Raw genomic sequence first — 25,328 nt, 5'->3', positions numbered from 1 at the left:
GTGACCGGACAGTGAACCGACGCTGACTGAAGTTATTCGTTCGAAATTTGTCGGCAAACTCGGGATGATCGGGTACTGTCGGAACGTAATCCTATCACTGTCCGCTCTATCGCATTGCAAACGGCTTTGCCTGGTCTCAGTCGTATTGCATTCTGTAATTGTCGGGACTCTGACGTGGGTATCATTGACGAATTTCGTATTAATAAAGGGACTGTTTCGGAACGGTTTCGGAAACAACGGTTCGCAATCGATAAGATCTGGATGCAATCTAAACTCAATCTGCAGAAAACAGCAATGACAAATTTCTCCAGATCATTCCCGTTCCACAGGACACCGTCCGGAATACACAGAACATCGTTAGGATTTTGATCCGATACAGCAGAATCTGTCACGACATAGGCACGATTGTAATCCGACTACACAAAATCGGCTGAGTTTCCCCGAATGTTACGGGACGCACAAAACTGTCGGGTGCTTCGTCGAACTATTCGGACCCTTCCCGACCCGTAGGAATCTGTTACGAACTTAAACGACTGCGTTCAGACAATGATAGGACATTCCAGATAATTAAGGATAGTATTCCGACTTTTTTACATTTCGTGTCGTATCGTTGTCTAATCTCAAACGGGAGCAATAATCGGCAATGTGTGAACCCCGCATAACATTCGGGGAAACTCAGCCGATTTTGTCTTGTCGGTTTACAATCGTGCCTATGTCGTGACAGATTCTGCTGTATCGGATCAAAATCCTAACAATGTTCTGTGTATTTTGGACGGTGTCCTGTCGAACGGGAATGATCTGGAGAGATTTTTCATTGCTGTTTTCTGCCGATTGAGTCCAGATTGCATCCAGATCTTGTCGATTGCGAACCGTTTTTGCCGAAACCTTTCCGAAACAGTCCCGTTATTAATACGAAATTCGGCAATGGTACCCACGTCAGAGTCCCGACAATTACAGAATACAATACGACTGAGATCAGACAAAGCCGGTTGCAATGCGATAGAGCGGAACGTGACAGGATTACATTCCGACAGTACCTGATCATCCCGAGTTTACCGAAAGTTTTCGAACGGATAAATTCCGTCAGCGTCGATTCACTGTCTTGTCACTGTCTGATATCTGTCGGATAACCTTCGGTAGAATCGGGACACAGACTCTGTCGAATTTTACCAGACGAAAGATAAAAATTGGATTACAAGCGAATTGAGAACGGGATTATCGGGATAAATTCGCTTGGAAACGGTTGAACATCGACTCTTTCTGAACAATATCTGATTGTTTTACAAATTGTAATTTAAGTTTGAATTTCAAGCCACGATTCACAGGATCTTGATCAGACTTTTGACAAATTTTAATCGGGAATGGTCCCGTCAAGGACGGCTGTAAAAATCGTGAATGTGTGACCCCAGCTTTATGCAATTTGATGACAAATATTGTATATGAGCACACATAAAAACGAATATTAGATATCGGCCTAAAATGAGCATAAATATATAGTAACTGTTATTCTTCTGACCGATAAAAAAAAAGTATTGTCTTAGGGTTCGAAATTTTTATTTTTTTATATTTATGATCTTAGCATTTACGGTAACTTATGTTAATAAACTGACTTACCTACAAGCTGTCGAACATCAAAACATACCTATAAATTAGACAAATTAAAAATATCAGAGCTTTGAGTGTTTAATAAAACAGTTAAAAATTTAACTCCATTCATGTTCATGTGCTTGTCTAAAAAACGGAGACGGAATATAATACCAAAAAAAGACATTCCAAATTAAGGAGAAAGACTAAACCAACCGTGAAAAAACACCAAAAGTTACGAAAGAACAAACACCAGTCTCATGTAACTCTTCACATAAAAACTTTTAAAGACTTCAAAACACGAACGCCACAAAAAAAGGGGATAAAATCAAGTGCTTCGGAGAGCTTAACAGATCCTGCTCTATATGTGCGTGTTTATCTTGTTAATTAGTTAATTTATATCTAAATATTCTATGTTTTATGACATTTGTTTTGTGTTATTATGGAGAATGAGACCGTAAATATCCACCACTTGTATAGACTTATGCAGAATGAGGTTTAAAGCTTCTTAGTTGATTGTCGTAAATACAAAATTGAATCTTAGTTTCTATGATGAGTTTATTTGCAACCACTGGGTCAATGCCACTGCTGGTGGAGTGTTTATTCCCCAAGGGTATCACCAGCCCAGTATAGTCAGGCCTTCTGTGTTAATATTGATTATCATTGATATGGTCATAATTATAAATTGATTGTTTACAACACTTTGAACTTTTGAAATTATAAGGCTTTCCTACCCCAGGAATAGATTACCTGAGATGTATTTAGAAAAATAGGAATTTTCGGTCTTCAATGCTCTTCAACTTCGCATTTTAGTTGGCCTTTTAAACCTATTTTTATTCGAGCGTCACTATGAGTTTTTTGTAAATACAAAATTTCAATCCTGGTATCTATGATGAGTTTATTTGTTCATTTGTTTGTTTGTTTGTTTGTTTTTCATATGAACTTTATTTAGCTTTTGTGTGTGTTTGTATGGTCGTTTTGGTTTCTTTTTATTTAATTACATAAATAAGTGTATGAAGTAAAATCACAAAAATACTAAACTCCGAGGAAAATTCAATCGTAAAGTCCCTAATCAAATGGCAAAATCAAATGATAAAACACATCAAACGAATGGACAACAACTGTCATATTCCTGACTTGGTACAGGCATTTTTTAAAGAACTTCGTTTCAATAAAGCATATTGTTCATATCTGTGTGTGTGTGTTTCATTTTTCAAATCCATTAGTTTTTCTGTCGGTGGTGTTAACTTGACTCCTACCTATCCATACTCTTTAGTAACCTTCACTTGTGACATTTGCAGTTATTGCTAAAGTTGTATTTATTTAGTATTTGGTTGGTACATTTATAAACAAAAGTCAAACGCACTTGTGGATTGAAATTTAATTCTCTATCCATACTTCATACACAAACTGAAACTGCTTCTAAGTTCATACTGAGCCAAATATTCTCTGTATGTATTTAATTGATATTCTGTAACTATTCAATGCGATAGCAATACTTAAAATGTAATATTGAATGATGGTAAAGAAAGGATAGTGTTTTACGATGTATCAGTTCATGACACAAAATAACTACGAGCAACTGAGAGAAAAAAAAACAAGTGAACGACACTTTTATTGCAGTCCCTCATTTCAGAGTCACAGTGGGGCCTTCAAAACAAAGTAAAAACTCGCTAAAAATTTCAAAATTTTGTTCATTTACCCGACCGGTTTGAATTATTTATTTAAAGACAATAAAGTCGACCACGCTATATCTGTGCTGTAATGAGAATACGCACATGTTAGGGGTAATTTTAAAAATTAATCATTTATATTTGACATAGCAATCTAACAAAAACTGTCTTAAATGAACTTATTCAAAGATTTAAGTCAATTTCTAACTATATAAGAGCGATTCGAAACAGCATAAATACACAATAGCTCAATATGGGAAAGAAGGCAGGAGTAATTGCTATTGATGATACATTTAGATGTCGATGGTTTCATATTATTAGTATTTCATATTATGTCTTATCACACGTAACGATAGCCATCACCAAGGAATGTATATATATATTTGACCTCATGAACAAAAACCCAAGAAACTGGAACAATGGAAAAAACGAATTAAATTTTAAAACTGAACGTGTAATGCAATAATAATCCTATCTCAAATGCTTTTTTGCAACACTTAAAAGCAATGCTGCCTGTCTCCCTGAAATTACATTTGCATCTACATACCTGTGTCGATAAATCCACAGGTACAAAATAAGCAATATATGTTTCCTGGGAAGCTTTACTTTATATTGCAATTATGTTTGCACTTTGACTATCGTACCTGTTCACTTTAATATGTGTGAACATGGCTTTTCAGACAGATTAACTTTTATCGTTTGTTTTATGCAATTTTAATTGGAAGTAGACTGCGTGCTAGATTTTGATTTTTATTCCTTTGTAATAAGACGTTGTGATAATTAAGTCTCCACTTAGTAAGGATTTAGATAACATATTTTTTTATATAAAAAGTTTCAATCTAATTTTACAATAATCCTGAACAACCCCACGACCAGAGACAAACTTGCTGTGATTGTTTCCTTGAGAATAAACAAATGCAGATCATATATTTAATGTCAAAAGGATAATTCAGTTAAATAAGGCGAATAGAATCCTTTTCATAACAACAAGGAAAAGACCATTTCTTGGCGCGCTCAGGTTGTAAATTGCCTGGGTCAGATTTCTTGACCATTCGTCTGTAACGTCCACTTGTCATATCGAACGGGTTATAGACATTTAAACTGTGGGGTCGCTAAAGATTCTAAACGCCTAAATCAAATAATACAAATAACTAGACGAGTACTAAACATTGTGTGTTGATTTACATGTTGAATACTTAAACTTTCTTTTTTTTTCTCGTGCATTTGCATGTACTTTACTCTTTTATCATATTTAAATCCCCATTGGAAGGCCTCTGACCGACTGAGTGAGCTGTTATCGATAGCCGATGACAAACAAGTTAAAATTAAAGGATTAAGTATTATTACCAAAGTACGTATTGCTATTGTCCACGCTGAAAATTACTAGATATGTAGCCTTCAATGAGAAAGCAACGAACTACACAGCACGAAAAGAGACATCATGACGGTAGATCTGTGGTAGTTTGTCGGATTCACTAAGACTCCAGATATCTCGTAAATATGTCCACAGAGGGATCAAGCATCTACGAAGATCATTAAAGAAAACACGTGAATTTCTTCAGCAGTTAGAAATAACTTTGTACATATTATCATGATGTATAGTTGTCTCACTAGCATTCTAACATGATTATCTGCTTATCTTTATAAGGTACATATATTTAAGGTCAAGTATAGCAATTGACGGCATACCGTGTCAAAATTTGTTTAATTAAGAATTTGTATTAAACATAATGCATAAAAAGGATAACCTGAATCAGCAAAGTACTGAAAAGTACACCAGTCCACAGAAACGAACAACACAGAAACAGTCGGTGACAAATAGACGCGTAAACAGACAAAATTCCAACAAGCTACACAAGATTAAATTAGCCATAGTTGATACAGACACACAATGTGCTGGGGTTGAACACGTTTTACGTGTGCATATCCCCCTTTTGACTATCTAGACCGTATGTCGTAAAACTGAAACATACAAGGAAATGAAGATACCAACATATTGACCACTAACTTGTTCATGAAAATGAAAAACGGCATACATTAAAAAGCAGAGTCAACTGTGGTCTTTAGTACAAGAAGGTAGTGGTTGGATACTGCCGCGCAAGAAGCAAATTAAATTTAGAAACAAATGCTGGACTTTTTGATCGACAATATATTTGTTGAGTTTGGAGGATTTATATTTCAACAGACAGACGGTATTCCAATGGGTACTAATTGTGCACCCCTACTGGCCGATTTGTTTATGTACTCGTATGAAGCAGAATTCATTCAGAACCTTCTAAAAGACTAAAAGAAAAAGCACCTTGCGAAATTCTTTAATTTTACTTTCCGATATATTGATGATGTTCTATCATTGAATAACCCATATTTCAGCCAATACTTACATCTCATATAATCCAGCGAACTTGAAATTAAGGATACTACTGATACTAGAAGTACTGCTTCATACCTTGATCTTTTTCTCAATATTGACGTAGATGGATGACTTCACACGAAAATCTATGATAAACGGGACGATTTCAACTTCCCAATTATCAATTTCCCATTTCTCAGCAGTAACATACCCTCTGCCCCTTCGTATGGTGTTTACATATCACAATTGATACGTTATTATCGTGCATGTTCACACTATACGGACTTCTTATACAGAAGTGTGCTTCTTGCACAGAAACTGCTTCAACAAAGTTATGAGGAGGACAGATTAAAATTGACACTCCATAAATTTTATGGACACCATCACGAATTAGTTGATCCATATGATGTGTCTTTGACCAAACTAGCTAAGGACATTTTTACCACATGGTAGATTGTGGTTTGTCATTACGTCGTCTAATCTTTTAATTACCGAACGTGACTTATTCCCGATTATGACTGTTTTGCTGAGTGTGAATTCGCATTACTATAAGAAGTGTTACGGTACTTATCTATCCCAAATTTATTTATTTAGTTTGATAATATATTTGTAATTTTCATCAGATTTTGTCAAATTGGTTGACGTCTTTTCTATTAAATTCATGTGTTGTGGTAAAGAAAATTAACCACCGCCTTCATTTATTAGTTTTGATTTTGTTCAACGTAATCTGTACGATTTTTATGTTTGAATTTAGATTCAAAACAAACCAGACATATATAAAATATATATATTGCTATTGATAAGTGTTACATTGTGCATTATGTTTAAATGTAATATCAGTATTTAGTTCTATTATAATCTTAAATCAATCCTATTTCTATCTTATTTTTTAGACATAATTTTTCAAATATGACGTCATATTTGTGCTGTTTCAGAAATTCACATGTCTGCATGACGTAATATTGTGTCATTTCACCACTTCGTATGTGACGTCATGGTTATGACTTTTTGCGTTCAGGCCTGGTTTGTCACTGAGTCGGGTGTGTCTATTTTCTGTGTTGGTCTTCAATGTATTATGTATTCGGGTTTTGTTTTCTGTTATTAGTTAAGACGTCAGTTTTATCATGTAAATCTTTTATATTCATTTTATAACATTTACTGTTTGTAATAGCATAAATTGTTCTATATAATAAGGATGTTCTTATCACAAGCAAAAAACCCTTGCTGTATTTGGCACAACCTTTTTCAACTTTTGAGCTGTACTACTTTGTACCCTTTTTTTTTTACTTTCGAACTTTTATATCTGGGCGTCACTGTAGTCCTGTATTATTATGTTGGCATTTTAATGTTATATTTAACAATGCCATTAAAGTGCGAGGTTTGGCATGCCACAAAACCAGGTTCAATCCACCATTTTTTTCTTTAAAAATGTCCTGTACCAAGTCAGGAAAATGGCCATTGTTATATCATAGTTCGTTTCTGTGTGTGTAACATTTTTACGTTGTGTTTCCGTTGTGTCGTTTGTTTTCTCCTATTTTTGAGTGTGAATTCACATTACTATAAGACGTGTCACGGTACTTTTCTACTCCAAATTCATGTATTTGGTTTTGATGTTATATTGGTTATTCTCATCGGATTTTGTCTGGTGCTTGGTCCATTGCTGTGTGTGTTACATTTTAATGTTGTGTCGTTGTTCTCCTCTAATATTTAATGCGTTTCCCTCAGTTTTAGTTTGTTACCCCGATTTTGTTTTTTGTCCATAGATTTATGAGTTTTGAACAGCGGTATACTACTGTTGCCTTTATCTAACAAGTTTGATGAAATTTCAACATAAAATTTGATTGAGCAGTATTTGTGATATTCCAGTAAATATTTTGAATCGTCATAATTGATATTAGTGGTAATTGTAGAGGCCAGTGGGTATTCATCAAACTGAAACTGTTTTGAGACAAACAAAACTCATTCTTGCATCAAAGTATAACATGTATTTATAGGCTGTATTTCATGTAAAAAACAGTATCTATTCAAGTCCGATATCCTATTATTGGACAGAAATCATGAAAGAAAAATCGCATGTTGATAAATATTAGATAGGACAATAAAGGGAATGAAAGAAAACATGCACTGTTTTTACATAATTAACGTTACATAGCCCTGTAATGTCGCGATTTGTATAGTCTACCGTGACATTTTCCTGGATTTAAAACTGGTGTAGTTAATTCGATAACCTGTAGGGAATTATCAAAAGAATATATTGTGAAAATGTACTTTAAATCCTTGGTAAAACTATTTGAGCACGTCATGTAAAACTGATCTGTTCTAAAGAGACGTTACTGCTAACGATATTGTTTCGTATATTGTTTCTCAAGTCGTGTTATACCTATTGGCACTTCTGAATACCTATTGTCACTTCTCAATAGGAAACGGTAACAATGTACATACTAATGATTCAAATGTCTTATTGTATTCACTTTCACACAAATTACAACTGTTTGTAGATATTAATTAACAGTCAGCATTCTCTGTTACTGATACAATTAACAAAAGAAAAACTCGGCTGTCATTACCGGATATGTCAAATCTAAAGCATATTAAATGTCTTTTCGTGTACATGGTAAAACATTAAAGCATGATGATGGAGCAACACCAAAGAGTCAAGTACAGACACAGTGAAAATAATGTAACTCCAATAAAATTAAATGTTAAGCTTATGTGCCAGTCCACGACTGTTCCTTGTTTGTCTTTATTCTATCTCTACTGTTATATTTTCAAACAACACGATTTTGGATCTTCCAACTCTTCGACCCGATGGTTCTTGATTAAGTTTAATCCTTAAACAAGTGTTATGAATTTATTGTAAATTGTTTACGCATAGCAATGGGTCAGCACCGCTAATGGTGGACAGTAAGACCTGGGGAGTACCTTGTGACAGCTTCGCCTAGGTATGATTTATATGATGCCTCCTGTCTTAAGGCGTCGTCTGCCTGTGTCAGTTTCAAGTTAGAGATCTACATAATGGAAATGATAGTAGTCTCTGTATGTCTTTTTTCAAATGCGATACATTAGCGTCAATTTTAAGCAATATGTTTAACCCGGCACACTCTGGGTATGTCTTTTTTCAAATGCGATACATTAGCGTCAATTTTAAGCAATATGTTTAACCCGGCACACTCTGGGTGTACCTGTCCCTAGTCAGGTGCCTGTAATTCAGTGGTTATCGTTTGTTGCCGTGTTGTATATTTGTTTTTTGTTCAATATTTTGTACATAAACTAAGCCGTTAGTTTTCTCGTTTGAATTGTTTACATTTCGGAGCCTTTTAAAGCTGACTATTCGGTATGGGCTTTGCTCATATGCCGAACGATGACCTATAGTTAATTTCTGTGTAATTTAGTCTCTTGTGTAAAAATGCCTCAATGTCAATTATACCACTTCTTCTTTTTTATAACAACTAAAATCAGGATATATGAGTGAATAAATCGTATCGGTATACAGTATATTAAATTGAGAATGGAAATGGGAAATGTGTCAAAGAGACAACAACCCGACCAAAGAGCAGACAATAGCCGAAGGCCACCAATTGGTCTTCAATACAGCGAGAAACTCTAGCATCCGGAGGCATGCTTCAACTGGCCCCTAAATTAAAATGTATACTAGTTCAGTGATAATGGACGTCATACCAAACTCCCAAAGATATAAAAGAAACTAAAATTAAAAATTATACCAGTCAGGAATATGACAGTTGTTGTCCATTCGTTTGATGTGTTTTATCATTTGATTTTGCAATTTGATTAGGGACTTTCCATTTTGAATTTTCCTCGGAGTTTAGTATTTTTGTAATTTTACAGACTAACAAAGGCCAGATGCTCCTGACTTGGGTCAGGCGCAAAAAAGCGGCTGGGTTCAACATGTTTTTTTTTTTTTTTTTTTTTTTTTTTTTAGATCTATTCGCTCCGCTATACCTCTATTCTATGTGGAAAAAATCACACAACAATACGCACAGTAAAACTCCGAGTCCGATGTCCATATAGGTAACAAAAGAAACTAAAAAAATGACAATGATACAAAAATTAACCAAGGAATACATGCCAGCTCCAGACCTCAGCTAGACTGATAAAAATATTATTTTCTCATCATATGAATATCAAGCACGATCCCTACCGTTAGAGGTTTGGTATTATACCATCACTATATGAGAAGAACATGACTCGTATAATGACAACTATGAATGTTAAATGAATCGGCGTTGTGAAATTTGCCATAGACATTAAATGTACTTTATTGTACTTTGATCCTTTTAAAAAAAAATAGTTACTGTTCACTGATCTTTCCATTGCTGTAGGATAAACAAAAAATGTGGTAGTGATTGATAATGCAAAAACAGAAGTCAACTCCATATCGTGAGAAAACATTATTGAAACAGATTTTTAAAATAATCATTCCATGAAGAATCTGACATTTCACTACTCTATATTCTATAATCATATTTTAGAATATTCTCAAACATTTCGAGGACGTATGAAAAAATATCCACAACCACGAGTGAATAAATTTCGTTTTCAACCAAACGCATTAAACTATTGATAAATAGAAATTAGATTGTCGTAATCGAATGAATATGAAAACAATTAAAGGTTATCAATAAAAGATGTCATTATAATTATCAAATGAATAGACTCATTTCTTGTATGTAAATATATTGAAAAATATGAAAGCACTAACTTCAGTCGATTTTATAACAAACGAAATGTAATGTGCAAAGTCTGAAACAACAAAATACAATATAATTTTATAAAAATCACAAATTTAAAAACAAACTTTATGGGATGTTATAAATATGATCTACCTTCGAGTCATAATTTTACACGTTCTCAATTATATTATATGCTTTAAATACAGTGTTCATAGCATAATTCGAGAAGAGAAAGAAAAACTATGATAGGGGTGATTGTTAGCATTAGAACAATATAAATTTATACTTACATGTTGTTGAAACGAGCTGGCGTCTTGTCTCTTTTTCAATTTTTCTAATCCCCTAAATATATGACTGGTGCCGAAGTGTAGACTACATTCAAATGCTTTCATTAATAATACAGTTGTAAGAGCTGCTGTTATGAATATCGAAGGCATCATTTATACCTGTAAAATAGAAAAAGGCATTGAGTATTATTAAGAATGAAAATATGAAATGTGTCAAGGAGACAACAACCCAACCAAAGAACAGAAAACAGCACAAGGCTACCAATGGGTCTTCACCACAGCGAGTGAGATGGGATCCAGCTGGCTCCTAAACAAACCGATGTGGATAAATCAAGTCACTGTTTGTATACTTTGATCAAAAACAACACAAGGTATCTATATAAAACGTCTGAATATTTTAGTCAAACGATTTTCCCCACGAGTAACAATAATGTACACAATAAATAAATTATATAAACGCCTAAAAAGTGTACAAAACAACACCAATGACAAAAAAATAAAACTATAATTGTAATTATTCATATTTATAAAATATTTCGGTTTTTATCCAACGCAATCATAGGTTTGAACGTTGTTTTCAATTTCGGTTGTTTGTTTGAACGTTGTTTTCAATTTCCGTTGTTAGGGACTTGTGTTGTCCCTTATTTGTATGTAAAAGAGGGACGAAAGATACCAGAGGGAGAGTCAAACTCATAGATAGAAAATAAACTGACAACGTTATGGCTAAAAATATAAAGATAAACAGACAAATAATAGTACAGAAGACACAACATAGAAAACTAAAGACTAAGCAACACGAACTCCACCAAAAATCTGGGGTGATCTCAGTTGCTCCGGAAGGGTAAGCATATACTGTTCCACATGTAGCAACCGTCGTGTTGCTTATGTTATTACAAATCCGGTATAAAGTCTAATTCGGTAGGTCACATTCGTGAAAAGGGAAAGAGTATTGTAGTTACGACATAAGGAACGTATTCGATATCATCTGTGAAACGTTTTTTTCATAACGGTCAACCAACTCGTGATGGCGTCCGTAAAATTTACGAAGGAATGATTTCAACTTCACCATTTGAAACTCTTGGTTTAATAGCTTCCTTGTGAGTAGCACTCCGCTATCAGGGAGTCATGATAGGAAATACAAGCCCGGGAATATCGTTTCAATTTGGAGATATATACTTCGTATGCAGGCGCTGCTGGAATGTTGCTACATAGAAACGGAAAGTTCACAATTGGAAGGCTGAAATCATCTCTTTTGTCGTAAAATTTTTTTTTTCAACCAATCCTCATTGTCAATTTCTAGATGTAAGTCAAGATATGAGGCAGACTAAGTTTTATCTGCAGTATCTTTTATCTCAAGTTCAATGGATAGATTCGTTCAACATAGTCACCAAATTTTGTATTATTTAGTGAGATCTATATAGCGTTCATCTATATAGCGGAACGTAAATTTAAAGGATATTGCAAACTTCTTATCTTTGTTTCTAAGAAGTTTCTGTATGAAGTCAGCCTCATAATAATAAAGAAACAAGTCGGCAAGAAGAGGGGCACAATTGGTTCCCAATGGAATTCCGACAGTCTGTTGAAAAACACGTCCCCCAAACCATACAAATATGTTGTCAATCAAGAAATCAAGCTTTTTGGTAATGTCAAATTCAGAAAATTTTTGGTTTGAATCAGAGTGATTCTTTACAAAGTATGATTTATCCCTCCCCATGACAAGATACTTGTATCTACGTTTGCCATTCTTTTTAAGTAATACCAACTCTTTCAATTTGTCTTTTAATTTGGAACGGGGAAAACTTGTGTAAAGTGTAGAAAAGTCAAATGTTTTAATATTATTGCAAGATGAGAGAGTCTTAGATTATTATCTTTGGAGTTTTTAAGTATCCACATCGGATTCACCTCACCTCTAGAAAAAGTTGTTTCACAATAACTTTGGAGCCCGGCTTTGATTGCTGATGAAATAGATGTTAATAACTTAGAAAGAGGTTTCAAGGAGCACTTGGAAGACCCAGTAATAAACCGTTGTTTGTAAGGACACTTATGTAGTTCAGGTATCCAATACAGTGATGGAAGATCCAGTTCTTCATTTTTGGTTGAAATTCCAAAGGAATATAGAACAGACCTATGATTATCCAGGATTTCCTATTTGGTAAGCGTCGTGAGGGTATACGTTGAGTTTCCAAGGGAATTGGCAATACCTAATTGATTTATCAAGCAGTTTATGGAATGATATTTACACACAAAAACGATATTGTTTTTGGGCATTTCGTTTGACTGCTCATTGTAGTTATACACGAAGAACGCAGTGTCTTTTATGAATTGTAAATAGATATAGGAAGATGTGGTTTGAGTGCCAATGAGACAACTCTCCATCCAAATAACAATTTAAAAAAGTAAACCATTATAGGTCAATGTATGGCCTTAAACACGGAGCCTTGGCTTACACCGAACAACAAGCTATAAAGGGCCTCAAAAATTACTAGTAAAACCATTCAAACTGGAAAACCAACGGTCTAATCTATATAAAATAAAAAAAAACGAGAAACGAGAAACGAGAAACACGTATAAATTACATAAACAAACGACAACTACTGTACATCAGATTCCTGACTTAGGACATGTGCAAACATTTGCAGCGGGATTAAACGTTTTATTGGATCCAAACAGCACCCACACCAAGTAAGTACAAATATGTTGAATTTTTTCCCTGCAAAAATGAAGTAAATTAAGCTCATAATATACTCCTTGACTGAAATCTTTGAAATAATTAACAGATTTTTTTTACATTTGAGAATATTTCACTTGGGAATAAACATTTAGTAATGCAGAAATGTGAATAATGCATCACAATATCGACAAAATTCTCTAAATTACACTTTGCATGTCTTAATTTGCTGAGAGTTTAAGACAATCGTGGGATGAATAATATGATGTTTTATTTTATTAAATTTGCTAGACAGCACCCACACCAAATATGTATCATTTTTCTAACTTTAGTGATGAGAGTAATTTGAATATAGCTGAGGGAAAGTGTTATAGTGGTTAATCTGGTATCATCAGTTGCTTCCGATAAGCAACAAACAGCTATAAACTATACCGTAGAGAGTACAAGCTAAAATATACATCGCCATTATATCACAGTTTTTTCACTTAGTTTTATCAAATGACAGTTTATGACGAAAACAAGGATAGTAGAATTTTGCCACCATCTCATATATGGTACGTACAGTAAAATTATGACCGTACGTCAAGAAATATTTCAAAAAAAATTTTTTTAAGAATCAATTTATGAAAATAATAGAAAAAGGAACGTTTGAATACGTATTATACAAAATTAAGAGTGTTCCATTTAAGTCAGGAGGATATGTTTTGGTTTGAAAGCAAATTTTAAACTTTTGTGCTGTGCTTACTTTAATCTAATTTTTTGCTTCGGGTCATAATGCAATATTTACTATAACAATGTGCGAATTTTATAATATGACTAGAATATGCATTGAAGAAAGTAAACACTTGATTGCGTTCACATAACCAATAGTATAGACTGACTGTTGAAGAATTCATACAGTGTTCGTGATATCCTCTCAAAAGCAAGTTCTTTCTTTCTTTTTTCAAAATATTAAACCCGACACTGCAATGTCCTTTTAGGGTGACCAAAATATATTAAATTAGGACAACAGCAGTATACCGCTATTCGAAAGTCATAAATCTATTGAGAAAAAACAAATTCGGACTACAAACTCAAACTGAGGGAAACACATCAAATATAAGAGGAAAAAAACCCGAAACAACAGAAAGTGCAACAAAAAACCAAACGACAATGCAACACACACAAAAATTTAATGTTTCTATTTCATGTTTCTATTTTTTTCGGTTTATTTCAACTTTTTCTTCATATTTCATATTTTATATTTTATAAGTAATTGCAGTAGTAAGTTTCAATTTCCGTAAGAGAAGAGTGATTGTTAGTCGCATAGAAATTTGTCCTGCCTGTTTTGTGGTATTCATAAATTTGCTCTATCTGATTTGAGTTGGTTTGATATATAAAACACAAGTAAACGTTTGTCAGACTATGAAGACTTTATACATTTGGTGCCGTGAGTTCGAAGCGCTGTTCATGTTTTATATGTTTTTGGAACACTATAAACCAAAAATTTGACAACTGGGGATGTATAAGAAGGGACATTGATGTCATTAATATTACAGAAAACAAGGTAAAAGTAACTGTAATGGTTATATTGGTATCTTGTGAAAGTTGCCTCAATGGCAATTATAACACATCTTCTTTTTCTTTTATATATACATGATTGAATCACAAATGGCGATTCTGAACAAACAGCAATATAAAACCTATGATACCGATATAAACGTGCAAGACACTTAGATCAGAAATAACCGTAATCAGATACCTACTTGCTACACTAAATTTATAACAAAGGATGTATAGCAGACAAGTAAAAAATACCATTAAAAAATGGAGAAAAAAACACGTTATAAATGTCATCTGTTTTTCTTGATTAATCTTTCTCAGGAACTCCCAAGGCTAATTATTAGAGTATCAAGGATGCATAAGTAACAGTTGAAGAGCTATATAACCACAATGACATAACCAAAAGGCAAATCCATCCAAGATCAATTTTACCTGATCGAGTTGATACCTTTGTTTCTTTGAAATCATTGAATATAAAATATGCATAGAACCCTCCATGTATGTCTATATGCCTTACTATCAACCACATCTCACAAAATATCTAATAATGACATTAAGAGTTATTAAATATTTCTCTTCATGAATTTCTATCTCAATTCATATTGTCTCAGACAAATTAATTAGTCATGAGCTGTTTACATTAATTACATCATTGTAACTATATAACCATAATGCCAGTTGCAACTGTTAGCTTATTAATGAAAAAAAAATGAAAAATACATCTTTGTAGACGAAACGCGCGTCTAACGTATCAAATTATAAGCCTGATACCTTTGATAACTATTGTGAAAGTTTACACAGTTTCAGAGTGTAGAAAATATCGTTTGAGTCCAATAACGGACGAATTAACCCGATTCTTAATGCATAAAACTTATAAATATAATGTATAGCCTGAAATAACTGTCACCAAGACTTAATCATTTGACTTGTTTTGTTCGTGTCATATTTGTTACGCCCTTTTGAAGTGTTTTGTTTAAGCTCATCGTCATAGATCACTGATTATTACATATCTATTATGGGTGTTCACGTAAAAGAGGGACGAAAGATAGAGGGACAGTCAAACTCATGGATCGAAGAAAAACTGACAACGAATGACTAAAACATAAAAAGACAAACAGACAAATAATAGAACACAAGACACAACATAGAAAACTAAAGACTAAGCAACACGAATCCCACCAAAACCTGGGGGTTATCGCAGGTGCTCCGGAAGGTTATGTAGATAAATGACTATTACTTGACCAGACAAGAACTGCAGGAGTTATACAAATACTAGAAAGACGTTTTGGTGACACTTCAATTCTTAATGATTTTATGCAGCTTCTCAAGTTGTAAATCTACTTCGATTTTATGCTTTTAGGATTGAGACGATGATATATTTTTATTAGTAAAATATCTTTTACTGATTTCCCATAAACAGATGTTCCGAAAATTAGGTAGGTCTACTGAATTGATTCATGATGCAGTTCGATATTAATTTTTTTATATTGATATTATAAGCTTACAGGTAAAATTGTGTCAAGCAAAAGAGGAAGCATATATGTTCAAATAGTTATCAAAGGTACCAGGATTATAATTTAGTACGCCAGACGCGCGTTTCGTCTACATAAAACTCATCAGTGACGCTCATATCAAGATATTTATAAAGACAAACAAGTACAAAGTTGAAGAGCAATGAAGATCTAAAATTCCAAAACGTTGTGCCAAATACGGCTAAGGCAATCTATGCCTGGGATAAGAAAATCCTTAGTTTTTCGAAAAATTTAAAGTTTTGTAGTAAGGAAATTTGTAAAAATGACCACATCATTGATATTCATATCAACACCGAAGTGTTGACTACTGGGCTGGTGATACCCTCGGGGACGAAACTTATAAATACTTGGGCTAGTGATCGACCGTCAGGGATGAGTCTTGTGTAGACGAAACGCACGTCTGGCGTACTCAATTTTAATCATTGTATTTCATGATGAGTTTATCGATAGTTTACCGTCATTAAGATTTCTTTATGTGTAATAACACCATTGTTTTTTCGTTATAAGTCTTTGTTTATTTTCACATTTCAAAAATTGTACAGCATTCACCTTTGTTTCAAATTAAGAAATACCTGGCATGAGTAAAGTTTTATTCTGTCCAGTACTACAAACACTATATCCCACAAAATTGCATTGCATATAAAAAAAAAACTCCACTGGAATTTTCGCCCCTTTTTTTTCTGTGTAGAAACTTTAGCTACCATGTAACCTCAAGTTTCCAAAATATTTTATAGGAACACCAAATTAAGAAAACGAATGGTGATGTGAAACATTCAAGATATATGTTAATGACTCAGAATTGAAATGTAGGATTACTGTCCTACAACAGTCAAATTTAAGGGAATACTTTTGCTACCATTTTTCGTATGCAATCGGATGTGACGTACTATGATTTTGGTCGTTATACACCTTTTAATATATAGATTAGAACTGGAAAAATGTTTAAATTTATGATAAAATAAAAGTCCGCTAAATTTTAGGAATAATTCATTTAATACATACAAATTCAAATTACCAATTTGAAATATTTCTTCGTAATGTATTCCCATTCCGACTTTCTGCCCTTGATTATGTACAGGATTTAAGGATTATTAATCGTCCAACAACTGCCAGACATGAAGAAAAACTGTTGATTTTTCTTGAAACAATTGAATTGTAGCATAGTGAAGAGGTGGGTCACTTTCATTTTTGAGTTTTCTTTAGAGTTCGGTATTTCTGTTATTTAATTTTTTTTAATTTTTGTTAGCCTTTTTCTCCTTCATATACCGTTGTCTGATTGTTTTTATTGTGAAGTGTAACTGTCTTGTCATCTTTCAAATAGAAGACGTTTGTTTCCTCATTTTTTTCAAAATTCCAAGATACCGAATCTCAAAAGGAAACCCTTCACATCATTAATTAACTTTATTGAAGAAGATATAATTTTTTTTTAATAAGGAATGTGAAAATATGGGACAAGGGTTATATTGCTTATTGATAACAGGCTCATGAAAGTGTTTTAGAAGTATTTAACAGTTTAAACAAGGGAATGATTAAGAAAAAATACTTGAATGTTATTAAAGCGTTAAAAAACTTTAAAAGACAATTAACTCTTGGGAAAAATCAAAGAAATCCTGAAATATCCTTAATGTCAACTTTTTACTAAATTCATTTTCTCGGATATTGCATCTAAAAGTCTGTGTAAAATCTTAAACAGTCCCGTCTCCTCTCTCTCCTAGTTTATGCACAGGATTAGCACGATTCAGCCATAGCCTATAATATGTTGAACAAGACTAGATCGCATTAATTCAAATACAATTCAGAAGTTATTTTTGTATCAGTTTGTAATGTTATTTTTTCTGACAACCATTTGTCTATGTCTACCTTTTCTTTATTAATGTGTCGTTTTTGGTATTTCAATTTAAAATTTTGATACGTTTACTGTATTCAATTTGAAATTATCTCTATTTACACAGGCCGTAGTTTTAAAAACGCATTAAAGCAAAGCTGAAGGGAGAGGTGAGACCAAGAAAGCAATAAAAGAATCTAATCTAATAAAAAAAAAGATAACGCCATTAACCGAGATGAAAAACGAAGAAAGGACTAAAAATGATATCAAAATTTTACAAGGAAAACTAAATATTGAATATCAAAACCCTTTTAAACCCGAGATTACTCTTGTGCATCTAATATATCATTAGAATTCTTATTGGAAGTATCTACTGTTGATTTGTCTTGTTCGGTAACGCCATAATGAGGGAAAATAGGACGAAAATGTAATTACCAAAAGTGGAGCATATAGACCCTTATGGTCAACGAAATTATGATTACCACCGTTAACCGTCAGAAAGAGATGACACCAACTGTACAATTTGAAACCTGTCATGCAATTGCTTCCCCGTAAGCTTGAATGTCGTATAAACTTGGAGATACATGTATATACTTTATGAGCAAGCGCTGTTAGAATGATGCACTTTATCAGTGAAAAATTCATAATGGAAGATTTCAAATCGTTCCTGTAGTTTAATTTTCAATCGACCGTTATCACAAATTTCTATATGTAAATGTAGGTCTAAATATGAGGCAGAATTACATGTACATGTACTTGATATATTCATTATTTAAAGTTTATTAAGATATATGTATTCAACATAGGAATTGTTGGTCCTCAATGCTCTTAAATTTCGTACTTAATTTGGCTTTTTACATTTTTTGATTCGAGCGTCACTGATGAGTCTTTCGTGTGGCGTAAATATAAAATTTTAATCCTGGTATCTATGAAGAGTTTATTTATAGTCACTAATATTTGAATTTTTGAAGTGTAAGGACATCATTTGTAATTTTGGCAACAGAGATCAACTTTCTGATGACAGTTTGTTCTTTTACAAATTATGATTTATCCCTTTATAAAACAAGATATTTGTATGTGCTTTGGCCATTTTGTTTAAAGAAACAAAGTTTTTAATTTAAGAATAAAACATACTAGTGTTGTTAGTAGAGAAGCCACATATTTATTTTATTGCATGAGGTTAGGGGACAACTCATTTTTGTTCAGTTCATTATATCCATATCTTCATCACACCAACTATGTGTTGAGGTAGTTTCAAATTAAAGCACGGTTTTGATAGCTGTTAGAACATGAATAGTAGATAAAAAATGTTTGATTTTTTTAGACTCAGCACTATAACTTTTTTAAGGACACCTATTAGATTAGGGTATCAAGTAGAGTTACGTTCTATATATATTGATTCAAAGTCCGTCCATATAAATATATTTACTTATTCAGGGTGTCGTAAAAGTATATGTTATGTTACCAAGTGTAATGGCAACAACTTATACCTTGTCAATCAGTTTTTAAAATGTTATAAATAAACGAACTATGCTGTTTTTTGTCTTTTGTTTGTTAGAACAACAACACATTTGTCGTGGAAGTAGGACAAACTTTTAAAGATATTTAGGTCTTTGATTTTTTGTGTATTCTGATTTGTATCAAAGACCTAGCATATCTGTATATGGTTGATGTTTAGCCTTACTTGAAATAAATGTTAAGAGCCCTTACTTTATATCAGGAGTTGCTGCTCACAAACGTTTGACAGGTTTCTGTGGAATATATATATATATATATATATATATGAGTCTGAAAGATTGTGTAACAATACCGATAAATAGATGGAAAACAAAACACTAAAAAGTGTTGAATATCATTGCACAAAGATGGAAAAACTGAACAGATGATATAAATTATACAATAATTGCAAATATTTCGGCTCAACAAATGGCCTTCTTCGGTGACAAAAGTTTTAACAATAATGAGATACAATGTATAAGGTGTAAACATAGATCACTAATAATACAGGTAAGTTTTGGTCGATTGATTTTAATCCAAAATCCTGAATATAATAATATAAACACTAGACTGTAATACAGTCTAGTGTTTATATTATTATATTCAGGATTTTGGATTAAAATCAATCGACCAAAACTTACCTGTATTATTAGTGATCTATGTTTACACCTTATACATTGTATCTCATTATTGTTAAAACTTTTGTCACCGAAGAAGGCCATTTGTTGAGCCGAAATATTTGCAATTATTGTATAATTTATATCATCTGTTCAGTTTTTCCATCTTTGTGCAATGATATTCAACACTTTTTAGTGTTTTGTTTTCCATCTATTTATCGGTATTGTTACACAATCTTTCAGACTCATATAATTTTTCCTGTTTGTGTAGTATTGTCAATTTTGATGATCCAATACCTATTAAGTTTACTGGTTGGTAGATTCTTATAGACTCTATATATATATATATATATTGTAAACTATATAAGATCGTTTTTGTTTTTCGCCCATGCTGCTGTAAGAGATTTAAGTGTTATACATCGTCAGAAAAAACTGACATGCATGAAAGAAAACTATTTGGGTCTTTTTTCAAACAATTGTAGCGTGATTGAGAGGTTTTAATAGTACAGTATCAGTCGTTCATCTTTTTTTCTTATTGCGTGGTCTGTTTGCTTCTTCAGTTTCAAATGTCACTGTAATGTCAAATTTTCGTATAGCATGTATTTGATTCTGTCTGCAATATTCCCAGTAATACAATCTTAAGATGCAACCCTTTACATCGTTAATTAACTTTCTAGGAGAAGATATCAATAAAAAATTTATAAGGAATAGAGAAGAATGTGACATAGGTAATATAGCTTATAGAATACAAAATCGAAATTGTCAGCAAAATATTTAAACAGGAGAATACTTGGAACGATTAAGAAGATTTTAGGTAAAAGTTGAAAAAAGTGCAAAACACTTTTGAAAAGGGCGATTAAGTATTGTACACGTCATAGAAGCCTAATATTTCCCTCAGAATCACCTTTTACTAAACCTATCTTTACTGTATGGCATTTTATTACACTTTGAAAACTATTATACAGTCCATGTCTTCTTCTTCGTTTGTGCCCAGTATTTAACACGATTCGGCAATAATGTTTGGCATTCTTTTAATTCAAATACAGTTCAGAGGTGATGTTTGTATCAGTTTATTCGGTTATTTTTCAAAAAATTTTACATTTTTTTTGAGTTGGTCAATATTTCGATTGGAAATGTTACATAAATTACCAAAGTCGTATTCATAATTACTTTTTTGAATTTCGGGTCCTCGATGCTCTTTAACTTTATACTTGTTTGACTTTCTAACTATTTGGATCTGAGTGTCACTGATGAGTCTTACGTAAACGAAACGCGCGTCTGGTTTGCTAGTATTAAATTATAAGCCTGGTACTATTTACAACACTGGGTTGATGCCACTGATGGTGGACGTTTCACACACACCCGAGGGTATCACCAGCCCAGTAGTCAGCATTTCGGTGTTGACATGTATATCAATTATATGGTCATTTTTTTTAATTTACTGTTTGCAAAAGTATGAATATTCGTATCCCAGGCATAGGTTATCATAGCCGTAGTTGATGATTTGAAAACATATTCAGGCAAGAGAAGAACTGTAACATCATTATAAAAGACAGGCGAAACCAAAGGGCTATCAACATTGATATAAAGATAATTCCAATAAAACAGACAACACCATGGTCGAGAAGAAAAACAACGAAAAACAAAAACAAAAATTACAAAAAAAATGAAGGTTTTGAAATAACTAGAACCCCACCCTAACCTGAGGTTACGTTTGTGCTTTGGAATGGTTATCTTTCTCTGTTACACTAGTTTTATTATTCGTGTTGTATATGCAAGTAGACACCTTTTATAAGTAGTATTCGATAATGTAATAATCGTGGAAATAAACTCATCATAGATACCAGGACTAAATTTAGTATATACGCCAGACGCGCGTTTCGTCTACAAAATACTCAACAGTGACGCTCGAATCCCAAAAAAGTTAAAAAGGCCAAATAAAGTACCAAGTTGAAGAGCATTGAGGACCAAAATTCCTAAAAGTTTTGCCAAATATTGCTAAGGTAGTCTATGCCTGAGGTAGAAAAGCCTTAGTATTTTAAAAAATTTTGTAAACAGTAAATTTATAAATAAGAGGACAGAGTTGTAGTTACGACAAATAGAACATATCTGTAGTCTTCTGTGTCACATTTCTTTTATAATGTTCAAACCATAATGCCGCAGGAAGTCAGATCTCGTTTTTCAAGAAATATATGCTTATTCAGAACTTCCTCGTTTGTAAATGTGTATCTATAGCCATAACGTATATAGACAACTACTTGCGTTTTTGTCTTCTGTTTCACGTTTTGACAATTTTCTGGCATAATCATCAACTGAATAATATTTTAAAGTGTTGTTTCTAGTTTATGATTATTTTCTCAAGTTATGTATGGCCAATTTTTATATAAAAGTATGCTCCATTATCAATTTGAAATGCTCTGGTCAAGAAAGTTCACTGTCCAAACAATGTTTAAAACACAATAGCCTTCTAACAATATTTGTATGGTGTTATTAGATGTGATGCGTTGAGAATTACATTCATGTGTTTAACTTGGAGTTCGATATTTTTGGTAAACTTCTTTTTCAATTTAATTCTGTAGTATATCTTTTGATGAATCTTATCAGTTTAACCCTCCCTCAAACACACCATACCCCTGTCATACAAGTAAAAAGTTCAGCTAGCTATCAAACCAGGTTTAATCCACAATGTTTTACATAAGAAAATGACTGTTCCAAATACGGACTATGACAGTTGTTAATCATTCATTTGATATGTAAGCTATTGATCTTGTTCTTTGACTTTGGACTTTCCATTTTGAGTTCGTTATTTTTGTTATTTTATTTTTTTTTTGTCACACAATTTCTTTTTTCATATTTTATCCGTAACAGTATTGTTTTATTTGCAACTACCCATAATGCAATTTATTTACAGAGAAAGGGTGGGATTACAAAATTTATTTTAAAAAAACCTGCAAAAATTACAGAGACGCAATCCTAGAAATATTTATCGTTGACAAGAAATATTCATTTAAGTCTCCAAAACACTAAAAATCTATTGTAAAAGTTTTCCTTTAACAAAAAAAAAGGGAAACATGTTGACTACATGTCTGTTTTATATTGTATTTTCATATTTAGTATTATATATAAGTTAAGAATTATTGAAGACGTCAAACATTAAATCTATGTTATACCGCTAATACTATACAGATAGTTTGTAGTTTCAGCATACTTTTCTATCACTTTGTTGTTATTTTTATTTATAATTATTATTTTTAAGCCTACAGTTTCGTTAAACTGGTTGGTGCACTTTTCGATCCATGTGATATCATATTTTCACTTAATAAAGTTTATGAAGTTTACAACATAAAAAACCTATCGTTCGCATAGTAAATGTGTTATTTGTTAATTCTCTTTGTATGTTGCTGTTCACAATTTAAGTTGACACAAGTTTTGGTCTAAGAGAACTTGATATATTTATGAATACGCATATACACTATGCATATATTTTTTTCGATTTTCTTTTAATTATACACATATTTGTGTAAGAAATAACCACATATGTACATTAAGTGACGAAAAGGATCAATAATAGAGAAGAAGTCAGTTCTTTCTACATATTAAATAACATTAAAATATATATTATATACCATAAGTTAAAAGCTAATAAGATACTTACAATTTCTGATTTTATGTTTCCGCTGGGTTCCGACTTGAATAAGTAAAATAATCTTTTTACTGTAACATTTGCATTGTGAAATTGAATTACAAACGCGTAGCTTTCTCTGTCCAAATAATATGTTGTTGAAATACAGAACGCAAGTTTCCCTAATAATTTACAACAAATACTTTCCTAAAAACGTAGTATAAAAACAAACGTTGGTATGACAATGACGGTGTTTTAATTTAGTGTAAATTGAAGCTGGTTGTGTCGTTTGTTACCGTTGCATTATTAAGTAGTTTTACAGCTCAATTCTTTTGTTATTTCCAATACTAATTTCGTATTCATTAGTTTTATGTGTGGGTATATGTCCCCGCCTCGTAATCTGCGTATATAGTCAGCTTCATATTATCAACTTGATGTTATACATTCCGGTATTAATTAACAATTAACCCAACAATAAATGATGTTTTTTGCTGCGATTTCTTTTAGCTGAGTGTATCACTTCTATTAAATTGGTCTTTCAGAGATATTTAGTAAAGTGAAAATTCAATTTGACTGATATGATAAATGATATTATGAAATAATTTTTCAGTATATTGAAAAGAAATGATGTTAAGGATTTAAAATAACACTTTATAAATATTTGCCTTCGAAGCTCTTTTAGGATTAAACTTCATCAGAAACGATCAAGCCGAATATTTTAAAAGCAAAAGATTTATATCAATCGAAACAGGTTGAAGGACTAAATGACCAATATGACTTAAAATAATAGTCAAATCCATTTTAGGTAAACTTATAAATCAAACATAACTGCAGTGTCAATTAGAAATTTGAAAATAAATAAAAATAACAGAAATCATTTCAATTGTTGACAATACGAAAGTTTGCACCAACTATAAACATCCGACTCTTTTTATTATTAACAGATAGGTGCCTAAAAAATGACAAACTAAAAAAGTGAAACCTCCGCCTGAAGTAGCATCTACCATGTGGTTGTAACTATTTTGAGAACTTTATGATCTCTTTGAAAAGTGTCTTTGTAAAGAAAGCTTCGAGATAATGCGGCACGGACGCTCTGTGTGTTTTTATTCTAACGTCAATTACATTTTATAAAGAAGGAAATGGGTATACAAAATAAAAAAGCAAAAAAAGTTTACGCGAAATTGATGATCATTTACCAAAAATAAAAAAAAAAACGATTTTTTTTAAAATAACTCAAATTTAATCTCAACATATAGCACTTAATAACTGACTACAACTGAGTTAAATCATTAGTTTTCTTGATTGGATTATTTCATATACTTCATGTCAGGGTGTTTATAGCCGACTATAAAGTATTGGTTTTTCTCATTGTTGAAGATTGTACGGTTACCTTCAATTCCTTACAGTCTGTATTTGAACTTTGAATGATAGTTGTCTCAT

The 25,328-nt window shown here is 32.5% G+C and overlaps 1 protein-coding gene across 2 annotated transcripts in view; it reads right to left on the bottom strand.

Moving 5' to 3' along the window:
- LOC143068065 (neo-calmodulin-like) overlaps positions 1-24,271 on the bottom strand; it is a 29,850-nt gene extending 5,579 nt beyond the window's left edge. The window contains exons 1-3 of one of the 2 annotated variants that reach the window (XM_076241811.1): positions 23,922-24,271; positions 10,589-10,744; positions 1,615-1,642 (exon numbers count right to left, since the gene is read on the bottom strand). In XM_076241811.1, the coding sequence (XP_076097926.1) occupies positions 1,615-1,642; positions 10,589-10,738 (178 nt within the window). In that variant the 5' untranslated portion in view covers positions 10,739-10,744; positions 23,922-24,271. Of the gene's footprint in view, positions 1-1,614; positions 1,643-10,588; positions 10,745-19,862; positions 19,913-23,921 lie in introns of those variants that run through there. The other variant, XM_076241812.1, reaches the window with a different exon arrangement.
- Between the last annotated feature and the right edge of the window lie 1,057 nt (positions 24,272-25,328).

The sequence above is a fragment of the Mytilus galloprovincialis genome, chromosome 3 (genome assembly GCF_965363235.1).
Source record: "Mytilus galloprovincialis chromosome 3, xbMytGall1.hap1.1, whole genome shotgun sequence".
NCBI lineage: Eukaryota > Metazoa > Mollusca > Bivalvia > Mytilida > Mytilidae > Mytilus > Mytilus galloprovincialis.
The sequence above is the reverse complement of the archived record's forward strand: the minus strand, read 5'-3'. Positions and strand labels throughout refer to the sequence as shown.